Genomic DNA, 10,903 nt, shown 5'->3' on the forward strand with positions numbered 1-10,903 from the left:
TACTTACTTCTACTTATTTATATATGTAATTACTAGCTTACATGAGTATGTCTATGATAGCATTTGGCTATGGCTAGATATTAACAATTGACAGAAAAAATAAGACAAATGACCAACAAGAAGTAGAGAGACTTGAAGAAGATTAAAGCAATACATTCCTCTTTAGATTAGAGAGACATCAAGAAATGTCCAATTTCCATAGCAAGGTATTAATAAAGATTTATTTATTGGAATTTTACAAACTTTACAAGGAATAATATCTTTAAGATAAAAGATATTTTAAAAATAAAAAACTAAATAATAATTAAAATATACACAAAATATATTATTTCAAATGATAAGTAGCCTTAAACACTACAAAATATTAATAATAATATTAAAAAAAAATAATGACATTGAAAAATTTTTGAATCTTGAGAATTGAATATAAACCCAAATTTTAAAGATCAAGAAGTTGGAAGACATTTTCATATACTACCTATACATTCTATTCATATGTATTATTTATATTCTCAACTACATAAGATCTCACTAATTTTTCAAATGCACTTTTATGTATATATATATATATATATATATATATTGACTTACACAAGTTAAGATAAAACACTCAATGAAAAAGAACCGAAGGAAAGAGCAAATGACAAGACTAAATCTTCTAGGTAGACTAGATCGGCTATTGAGCCATCGACCGCAAGCCGCCTTGTTATCTCCGGGTAAGGGTTTCTGCATGCATACTCTCAGACGTGCGACTCATTACTAGATCACATGCAGCGAGCGATGTTGCCACGATGTTAGACGCATTGCTAGCTGCAAGGAGGAAGCGGCGGGTTGCACAGCCCCTCATTTCCAGATGGACCCGTGGACGAGTCGTTGAAGGACGACGCTGGAAATCGGCTCAAGCATCTGGGAATTGGCCCCGTGAAGACGTTGCCGCTCAGCTTCAAAATCGTCAGAGTCGATTTGCACAGCTCAACCGGCAAAGTGCCGTTCAGATCGTTGTTGGTGAGATCTAGATACTGCAATGGCCAAGCCTTCAATAGGGCGACTGGCAATGGCCCCGCCACCAGCACATCTAGTGTCAGGTTGCTCAGTTTTGTCAACTTGACCCAGGTCGATGAGAGAGTGGCGCCTCCGGAATAGATTGTTCGCAGGTCAAGCTTCTTCAGCTGTGTAAGATTGCCGATGGGTGCACCATAGACCCCGCCGTTTGCTTTCTGGTACACCGGCCCCGGTTTGTATTCCAGGCCCTTCCCCATGATCAGCGACGTGATGCGGCCCGCGCTGTCGCACGTCGTCATCCTGTACTGTCTGGTTTGCAGCCATGTGCAGCAATCCGGGTTTGTGTCCCAGTCCGAAAGTGTTCCATACGGGTCAGCTAATTCTGCCAGCATGAGAGGGTTACAGGTTAGGAGTTTGACTTCATTTGTAGTTTTTTTTCAGTAATTCATCATGAGTTGCGTGAATTGACGTGGCGAACACAGCTCAATTTCTCTCACTGGGTCTAGGAATAATGAGAAGCTCACATTCGAAGAGAGATTATTACCTTGTTTCCACGTCAGGAGAGCATTTCGATCTCTTGCGTCGCAGATTGGAGCCGCTGCAATGCAATGACCTAGGAATAATATCGTCGTCACGAAGAGGCTCTGGACTCTCGCAACGGCCATCGCCATGCCTGCAATCAAATTTGAGTACACATGTAAGAAGTCCCTCCTTTCAAAGTCATCTGAGACAAAATGCGCACAAACAGATCTGTTTGCTGCTGAAGACTGCAAATTAGAAACGAGCAGCATAGAGAAGGATGTCCTGTGACATAAACCCAGGTAATCTGGATCACACCTTGCTAATCCGAAAACAATTGTGTTTGCCCAAAAATCACACGCAGTTCACGAACTAAGTACAAAGTAGGGAGCTGCTGATGAGATGTACTATGTCACCGAGGCTTGTAGGGACACAACGCAGTGAAACTGGTCAATGAGATAAACAATTGCTCTGACATATTATAGATTTTGCAGTTTCAATGCATCAAAGCTATTCCCCTTGTCTTATCGTTGACTCAGCTGTAGGCGACTGCGGTGGATCGGTGGGGCCACTCTTATTTTCCAACCCATAGCTGCCTGCCAGCAATGTAAGATCATGTTGAACGGCAAAAAGGTCGTGTAATCTTTTGAAGACAGAGACATGGCGTAGGAGGGGGCCAATGGCAGAAAACATCACCGATCTTGTCAATATCATTGGGATATTGTAAGCACCCCACGAGCAGTGGGTCCCTATTCTCCTGAAGGCCCAGAAGTCTATGCTGCCGTTGCGGAGCGCCACGCAATGTGGGACTGACTTCCTGTGGTCACAAGAGAGTTGACCCGATTGGGCTTTCAGCTTCTACTGACAACTGTGGCGATTAAAAGTAATACTTTTCATGAGAACCTTCAGTCGTTGAAAATAAGCTCCAATTAGTCACGTAAAAGATCGTGTTGCTGATGTAACAAGTGTCTTCCGGATATCAACTAGGGAGTTCCATGTGCCGTAAGCCCTAGATCCCAAATGTGTAGCCCCAAATCCCACTCTTGAAACCCTAGAACCTCTGAAACCCTAAATCTCCTTCAATATTAGAGCACGTTGAGCCTCAATGTGGTATTACATGTGTTGTTCGCGTCGCGATTGTTTTTTCAGCCGACAGGCCCTTGCTAGGCGATACCGCTGTGGGTGTCAGCATTGGACTGATATCAGTAGAGAGGTAGGCACTGGTGATGGATTCCTGAAGTCGTAACCCGCATTCTCACATTTGCTTTGTATTCTCCTGCCAACCTTGAGCTGTATAGTCTCCCCTGGGTTGTGGACACTCTCAGCGATAAAAGTATGCGGCTGTCAATCGGGATCACGTCTTTCCGGTTTTTGGTAGACATGGAGGTCCTTAGCCAACTGGCGTTCAGGTTTTGTATTCTGTGAACCTATTCAGGGTTATGTCAGGTCAATGTCGCGTTCAGAAACCTAGTTTCCGCACTAATGGCAAAGACCGTTACAACCCTGAAACATTAACGTCTAGGGGTGTTCTACGAGTGCGAGCTGTTTTGGCTTTGCATTCTATGAATACATCTAGTTCTACCCATCGTTGCTCGGGGTTGAGTTCAATTCCACCTTGAGTTCCATATGGGTTGCAAATCTTTTCACTGATGAAGTCACGTACCTGTTAAATAAGTTCTACTGTGGTTTCTCGGCATTTGTTTCTGCCGTGCGGTGTTTTAGTTCTGTCCAGGGATATGTCAGGTCAATGTTGTCTCCGAAATTGTATTTTGGTTCCGTGGCTGCGACCGTTTCAACCCTGGAATATTAATGTCTGAGAATGTTCTTGAAGTATGCGACTGTTTTGGTTATGTACCTCCTGAGTAGCCTTGGTAGTGCCCATCGTTGCTCGAAGCTGATTTCAGTTCATCCTTTCAATGTCTTCTCATAATACATATCTGTACTCAGACGTGCCCCTGTGTGTTAACTTCATTAACATTGTACACAACATGTACATAGACCTCTGCAGCTCCTTAATCTCGAATGGTCTATCAATCCTTTGCCGTTGTTGCCACTGAACACAACGCCATTAAGAAATACTACATGACAAGTCTTTTTGGAATCTTCAGAACACATTATCAGATGTTGAAGTGAACGTTTTCAATACCCGCATCTTTGCTACCTTCTCCCTGACAGTTGCGGCTAATTCTTTTAATGTGTCTTAACGGCGAGTGTCCCCTTAATCCATGCCTACAGTGATACATGCTGAACACGTACTGGATAATTAGAGTATGAGACATTACGAACATTTTCTACACTTTGACAACCCCTAATACCATTGTAACCATACCAACATTCAGCCACTTGGTCCTCTGATTTTACTCCAAATAATGCTTTGAATAAGAAATTTGGATGAGAAACTCGTCTCCATATCATTGCTTCCCAAAATCTTGGATGAAAATAATGTTCTGAAATTTCATCTCAGTTTGACTATGAATGACGAAATGTGTTCTCCAGATTATCATCTCTATATTGAAGAACAAATACCTGCTTTTCAATAGAATCATAATATGAATTTGTAGTGGGTGGAAATTTTATGCAACCCTGTTTTAGTACCATCACCAAACAAGTAAAAGAAATTTGGATTTCACTTATTAAATTTTTGGTTTAGCCCAAATACTGAATTAAATCAACAATATAAATATCTTGTATCCAGAAGCTCTAATACTGATATATAATAGATTGTAGTTTCATAGTCTAACTGAGATGAATAAGCGTATTCATAAATTGTAACAAACAAAACATGAATTGATATACTCAGTAATAGATATAGTCAAGTAATAGGAAAACGTAATTTCTGAAACTACTTCTTTGACTCAAAGTCAACCCCATGCAATTGCTTTACGATAAAAATGAACACTGCACTGGGAGCCATCCTGTCGGTAGAAAACATAGATTTGATTCACTTATTCAAAAGGCTAGTCTTCTTAACTCTCGTCATCGACCTCGCATTGACCTGCGTGTCATCTTTCGTTGGACTGCGAGATCTTACCAAAGAATATGGAGGGCACAATTAATGAAGTGGTTAGGAATTCGTCGAAATCCGCGACAGCAAACTAGCTTCATGAAAATGGATAAGGAACAGGAAGTTAACTACCCATCTCCCGAATGGTGTTCATGTCTTCGTGTTTTGAGCCTGGAGCGGAGCTGGAAATGAGAAACACCTTTCCCGCGAACAAAAGATTCTGTAGGTATAGGAGGTGAGAGAACTCTTCTATCGAAACTCCACAGCCCGAAGGGCCACTTCGATGAAGCCTTGGCCGGAACAGCATTTTGTATCATTTCAGCTAAGGTCGATAGCATTGCGCTGTTCGTGGCCAGAAGCGAGCTCCCGACACGGTCGTAACGAGGCGATTCAGCAACTGACGCGCCTTGCTTTACACGAAGGTTCAATTTCTTAAAGCACATGTTAAGTCCAGGAGTGAGGCTTCTCATAGACGGATTTTTCGAGTGCAGACAGTCTCAGAGCCAAACCCAGCACTGACGAAAGTCAATCAGGTTAGCAAGTAAGTTCAAAACTCCACTCGACGTGTACATAAATTGACGTCCAAAAGAAACAGTTAGTCTTGCGGGCATTTTTCCATGTGCCAAGCAATGCTAGATAAAAGTTACTTCCTCACAGTATGTTGATACACTAGATAAAGACTTCAACTTGGCATTGGGACGATGTCATCCGAAAATTATCAGCGACCTGCCAAAATTTGGAGAAAACGGATACAACTAGAAAAGTAATACACTACGCTGAGACGATTTCTCCAAGTTACAATTAGAAAAACTAAGACGTACATGTACATACAACTTGCCAAGTGGAAATTCTATCAGGTAAAGCTAGTTTATTGAAAAAAAAGAAAAAAAGAAAAAAGATTGAAGTACTTTGCAACAGTAAAATACAAGAGTTACCAAGGATTCATAGGACTAACTAACAACAGCAGCTGTGATTTCTGCTATGCAATTATCTTACATCACTACTTGCAAAAGTCATCAATTATATTCGGGAATCGAATCAGATTGTGAACAAAAATAAATTAAAATGATGTGGCAACTCGAAGGAATAAAGGCATTTGAATTAATTTACAATAAAAAAAAACTTCTAGATCCAAATGAATAGTATCCAAACTCAATTTTATCTTTTAAGGAGTGCATTCAAACTCCAATTTTATACAATCGTTAGTAACTAGTAATGATATTGCGTTGATAAATTGAATGACGTATTTCCATGCTGACAGAAATAGGACAAAACATGGTAGTTCTCTAGAATGTGGTCAGTGGCCCCTTCTATCTTGCAGCTCATGCGGACCTTGAAAAATCAGGACTGCGCACAAGACTAGATCCAAGTAATGGTTCGTGAAGGCCCTTATCTGTCACCTTCTTAGTATGGTGGCCATGTCTATCTGCATGCATGTGTGACATAGCATCCACCCTTCCTTTCTGCACTGCATCCTGTGCTTGCTTTGAGAGCCCCATTTGCTGTCCATTCAGGAGAAAACATATTAGATATGATATCACGGTTCTAGTAATACAGCAAATCCTCCGCAGAGGTGTAAACCATCAAAAAACCAAAATTTTGGAAGAAAGGCTTGGCAGTAAACTCACAATGTTAGGCACTGAGGCCCGGCGGCCAACAGACCCGCATTTACTCAGTTGTGCTGCAGCAGCAGCAACTCGAATCCTGAAGACGCATAGGAAAACTAAATCAGGGCACAAATAAAAAAACATGAGAACATGAGAATTTTATTTGATGAAGCACAAAGGGTTCTTGGTCAACATTTGTTAGTAATAAGTAGGTGCCGTCAACCAGCAACAAGAATTTCCATAAACCATAACCTGTGTTCAACTACAAACATTTCTTGTAATGCCTTCAAGATAAGATGAAAACAATCAATTTTGGAGGGCAATCAGATATAGCAAGCAAGATGGTCTCCACCTCTTATGGACGTCTATGTACTCGTCTGTCTCGTCCACAATTTCCTCCTGAGAATCCAACGAAAAAGCAATGTGCCGCAGTCAGTACAACTGCTCAATGATAAATAGGGGGAACCCAAGGTACGAGGGACGTGCTTGTTGTTGCTTGATTGCTAGCATACTAACAAAGAAGAAATCGTATTTAAAAACATATCAAGGCAGTTCTACTTTCGAGAAAGAACAGATGTCACCAACAATTTTCAATTGTGAATTAATCCTTCTTAAAAGAGAAAATCCAAGGCACCTGCAGAAGCTCTTCGATTACGTCCTCCATGGTGATGATGCCAATTACATCGCCATCCTCTACGTCGTGTCTATGCTTTTCGCCAGCATCTCCATTACAATCGCAATCAGATGTAGGAGTGCTTGGCTCTTCACCATTAGAGTGAGCATGCGCCTTTTCGTCAGCTCTCTCAATATCAGTTTCAGCAGATTGGTATTCCTTGACGCCTTTCCTGTCTTCTCTGTGATGCCCAAAGCTGGCGCGCTTAGTGAATTTTCTCTTTCTCGGTTTAACTGCCACTACAGCAGCCATATGACTACCTCCTTTCTGAAATTCATTCAGAATGTCATATAATGGCATGTCCTCTGGCACCCTGTTTCCAGCACCCTCATCATCAGTCTCCGCAGGATGTTCCGTAAACCTTAAAACTGAGTACCCGAAACCTAATAATGTGAATTAGAAGAAATGGGTCCAGAAGAAATAGAGAATCAGACGACTTTCGATTCTAACTACACGCATTCGTTGGCGAGAGAGCAACTTCTTTCAATCAAGAGGATGAAACTGAATGTACTGTGCCATCTCAAGTCATTAACTCAACTTGCCCGCTACCTTAGGATGTTAGCACAAAAAAAATGACTCAGCAAAAAGAGATGATGGATACGAACGTCTACTAAAGACCAGCTTCAGAGCGAGAAACATACTTGGGTATTCTTCGAATAGAAACAGCACTAACGGGAGTGTTATCCTCGGCACGAACGGTCAGCAGATTTTTTACCTGAACATAAATAATGTAAGCAAGTGCTCGAGAAAGTAACCCTTGCTACTAATGCGGTGAACATTCAACAGAGAGAATTAAGATACGGTGGTATTTATCTCAAAATTAGCATATAATTTACAGACCACATGCCTCAACTTGGGAAAAAAAGACGGAAGATATAAATAGAGAAAAGCTTGAGAAAATGAACAACTCACCAGCAACAAGCCAACTATATTCTGAGGACCACCAGAGTAAACAGGTACACGGCTGTGTCCTCGTGCCATGATTTTCCCCAAAGTTTCCCTGTGAACAAGCCCTACTTAGATCATGTGATCAATACAAACAATATATGCCTACATAGCTTGTAATGATGTTAATAAGTCCTCACCAGTCTAAGTTGGAATTTACGTCCAGTGAAAATGTCGACTCAATTGGGGTCATCGCCTGAAGTGCAGTCTGTAAAAATATATGGCCACGTTCAGATTACATACTCTTTCTACGACAGCAGATTAGTGAAAAAAAAGCAGAAATGAACATCCACAGAACCCAAAATCACATAGTGTACCAATAAGTTAAAATATTTGCATTGGTCGAAGTCGTAATCCAACTCCTAAACTCATGAATTGGGCTATTGAAGAGCTCACCTTCCCAGTCAAGTCCAAAGCTCCAGCGATGATTGTTGTCTCGTCAAGGGTTAGGTACCCTCCAGCCTAACATTAAAAAACAGTGGAGAAAAGCATTTAGATCGACGATGACTGCAATTTTTTATGTACAGATAAAGCCTTAAAATTAAGGAACGCTTAAGTTGAGTTACAGTACACACGTTGAGATTGCCAAATAGACCATAGACCCAAAATCTTAAGACGTGACTGCTACTCCAATTGATTAATAAAATGCGTATTCTGACAATCAAACATTTTCTTATTTGAGGTACAGGGAAGACAAGAAAGGATTGTTTAAGCAAAAGGCGAGAAAAATCTATTTTAAAACAGAAACACAAAGGTCCTCAATCAACGATATTGAAAACATATTTTAAAGCATGTGATCCCAATTGAGAGTACAAGAACAATTTTCATATGACCAGAAATCCTTACATCCATTCCGTGGATTGAAACGAGTGCCTTCAGCTGTGCACGCCTGAACAAAGCTGACTCATCATGTCCGAGTACGTAGTCCAACAACTGTAGAGTACACAGATCAGAGAGTAAAGGCGGCACGTAAGCATGAGAGATGAGCAAGTAATCTCCTTCAGTATGACATGAAACTGTTCCGAGAACCCCGTTGAAGAACTTCGAAGCATAAATATAATTCTATCATACGATTCCAAAAATTTATTAGACTGTACGACTCTTAAGTGATAATTATAGGTTGAACAAAATTCAAAACTAACCCGTCCAATAGGATACGCAATTGGCCAACAAATGACCATCATTATGTTCACCAACCAGACCATGTTTGCGCCCACGGCTAGCCCATATCGGGAGCAAATGGCTTGAGGCATGACCTGAAGGAGCAAGCGTTCGATTCACATTTCAACATCAATGAAGGAATGACGATAAACATGTCTAACTGTGGATGCTTTGGTTTAAAAAAAAAAACACCGGTAGTTAACAGCTAATGCCCACGATTGGTGAAAGCTTATCATATGTATATAAAGAAAAGTTGATCAAGCTCAATAAAAAACCAACCTCGCCAAACGCAAGTACAAATGTGACTGAAAGAATCACGGCCACCCACTCGTTGAACATCTTGTCGAGGAAGATCGGAAGAGCCTGCACGAAAATTCCCAGATCATGAAGGAAAACCATCTGCGATCGTGTTGTTAGCTTAATCCACTTCAAAACTTTCCAGAACTCAGAACCGTGAGTTGGAAAACATTGAATGTCACAACCTGAACAACATTGAATGGATAAGTCAATCCTAAAATGGTGGATTATTGCTCACATGTACAACCTCTCGAATTGTGATTCACTAGCCTGAAACAAAAGTCCTAAATTCGCTACGATATATGTAATTACAGCAAGCCTTGTGACCTATCAGGACTTCGTGCTAACTGCTATTCCCCTGTGAGCCATTCGTCGTGTAGGGCGATGGAGAAACACAAGAGCAGAACGTAACAGACCTCCATTGCCGCGGCGTTGCAGAGAAGAAGTGTGACCAAGAGTTGGTGCTGCTTCGTAACAACTGGCATTATAGCGGCTGCTTGCAGGAGGAATGAAAAATTTGCACATTACTTTGGATGGCAGAAGATTGATTGAAAAAAAATACATATTCATCAAAGTTCAAATAAACCAAAGATATATAGATCCTGTTGTAATGAATTGAATCTAAGAATCAGAAACCACTCAGCTTAATGCACTCTGTCGGACACAGCCAATTTATAAGCGCTAAGAATTCATCACTGGCCTTATCTGTGTAGAGTTAAGGACGAGAAATAGTGAACCACCTGCTTGTTTTCTCTCAACAGGAGTGCCGCTTCTTTGTAAAACCTCCAAGTCCATAAGACCCAGAGACATGAGGCCAAGGGTTAAACCAGACATAATGCCCGCAAAGCACACCAGGAACACGGATATGCCACCATAGATAAACCACCACAGCGACCCCATCTCCACGGGCACTCCACTTCCAAATCCCATCTTCGAATGCAATGTTCCCATCATCGTCACCGCCAGCATTGTCATCCTTTTCACCAATGTGATCTCCATACTGGCGAGCTCAATAACCCGCCGTCAACTTCAATCCCCTCCCCAAACCCTACAAAAACTAATCACAGCAAAACCTCCTCCATTCTTAAATTCCGCGAAACTAGCAGAAACTCTTCACCCTATAATGTATCCCGCAAAACGCCTCCTCGGAAATCCTACGAATCCAAAATGTCCAGAACCAAGCCACCACTCCCCCTTCTTCTAGTGGCTCTGGAATACGGGAAGAAAAAACAACAGACAATCAGGTCAATCACCACAAACTTCGCATAAATTAGACAACACAAGCTTCGCTTTATTCAACAATCAGAAACTCAAGTCTCGACAACCGATCCTTAATACGGACCACGAGGCATAAATTAGAGAGAAACCAGACCTCCGGAATCCACAACTCAAACAAACAAACAAAAACACGCAGCTCATGCGAGCTTAACTGCAACAACAATAACAACAGCAGCAACTCGAATCCTGCCCTGTAAATAGCCCGTGACGGGTTGATTGAATGCACATCTATCTCGAATTTTCACTCAAGAAACCGAACCTCGACATTCTTAAGAAAATTGAAACACAATGCAAGCAAAGAGAAGCGACCACAATGCACCTTAACGAGCCGGGATATGGAAAATTCACGGCGAGGAAAGTTTGCGACGGTGGCTCAGGGCTCGCAAAGTTCATCCACGAAGGAGAGCGAGAGAAGGC

General features: G+C 41.5%; 2 protein-coding genes across 5 annotated transcripts; both read right to left on the reverse strand.

Annotated features, from left to right (window-relative positions):
• Nucleotides 1-393: 393 nt before the first annotated feature.
• On the reverse strand, nt 394-2,351 carry LOC112276896 (uncharacterized). Of its 2 annotated transcripts, none has more exons than XM_073531093.2 (3): nt 2,218-2,351; nt 1,547-1,675; nt 394-1,384 (listed from the first exon to the last, which is right to left on the reverse strand). In XM_073531093.2, exons 2-3 carry the CDS (start codon nt 1,671-1,673, stop codon nt 807-809), a joined length of 705 nt encoding a protein of 234 aa, XP_073387194.1. In that variant the 5' UTR covers nt 1,674-1,675; nt 2,218-2,351; the 3' UTR covers nt 394-806. The 2 variants fall into 2 exon arrangements, with proteins under 2 accessions (XP_073387194.1, XP_024364468.1); XM_024508700.3 differs by lacking the exon at nt 2,218-2,351 and adding an exon at nt 1,840-1,976.
• A 3,297-nt stretch (nt 2,352-5,648) lies between these two features.
• LOC112276894 (DUF21 domain-containing protein At4g14240) lies at nt 5,649-10,903 on the reverse strand. 3 transcript variants are annotated; one of them, XM_024508697.3, is made up of 14 exons: nt 10,806-10,903; nt 9,949-10,417; nt 9,625-9,701; nt 9,191-9,274; nt 8,893-9,006; nt 8,597-8,683; nt 8,147-8,212; nt 7,891-7,958; nt 7,718-7,805; nt 7,447-7,520; nt 6,767-7,118; nt 6,485-6,531; nt 6,154-6,229; nt 5,649-6,027 (listed from the first exon to the last, which is right to left on the reverse strand). In XM_024508697.3, the coding sequence occupies exons 2-14, from the start codon at nt 10,205-10,207 to the stop codon at nt 5,848-5,850; spliced, it is 1,572 nt and encodes a 523-aa protein (XP_024364465.1). In that variant the 5' UTR covers nt 10,208-10,417; nt 10,806-10,903; the 3' UTR covers nt 5,649-5,847. The 3 variants fall into 3 exon arrangements, with proteins under 3 accessions (XP_024364465.1, XP_073387193.1, XP_090103049.1); XM_073531092.2 differs by lacking the exon at nt 10,806-10,903 and adding an exon at nt 10,581-10,778; XM_090246923.1 differs by lacking the exon at nt 10,806-10,903 and adding an exon at nt 10,746-10,775.

Source organism: Physcomitrium patens, chromosome 24, assembly GCF_059467195.1.
Source record: "Physcomitrium patens ecotype Gransden chromosome 24, ASM5946719v1, whole genome shotgun sequence".
Lineage (NCBI taxonomy): Eukaryota > Viridiplantae > Streptophyta > Bryopsida > Funariales > Funariaceae > Physcomitrium > Physcomitrium patens.

Excerpts from the sequence above, each read along its gene's own strand:
- LOC112276896 (XM_073531093.2), bottom strand. The coding sequence starts at position 1,673 with ATGGCGATGGCCGTTGCGAGAGTCCAGAGCCTCTTCGTGACGACGATA. Across the intron at positions 1,385-1,546 it reads TCTCCTGACGTGGAAACAAG|AATTAGCTGACCCGTATGGA; the intron begins GTAATAATCTCT and ends TCATGCTGGCAG.
- LOC112276894 (XM_024508697.3), bottom strand. The coding sequence starts at position 10,207 with ATGGAGATCACATTGGTGAAAAGGATGACAATGCTGGCGGTGACGATG. Across the intron at positions 9,275-9,624 it reads GCAACGCCGCGGCAATGGAG|GCTCTTCCGATCTTCCTCGA; the intron begins GTCTGTTACGTT and ends ATTTTCGTGCAG. Across the intron at positions 8,213-8,596 it reads TTTCAATCCACGGAATGGAT|GCTGGAGGGTACCTAACCCT; the intron begins GTAAGGATTTCT and ends TTTTAATGTTAG.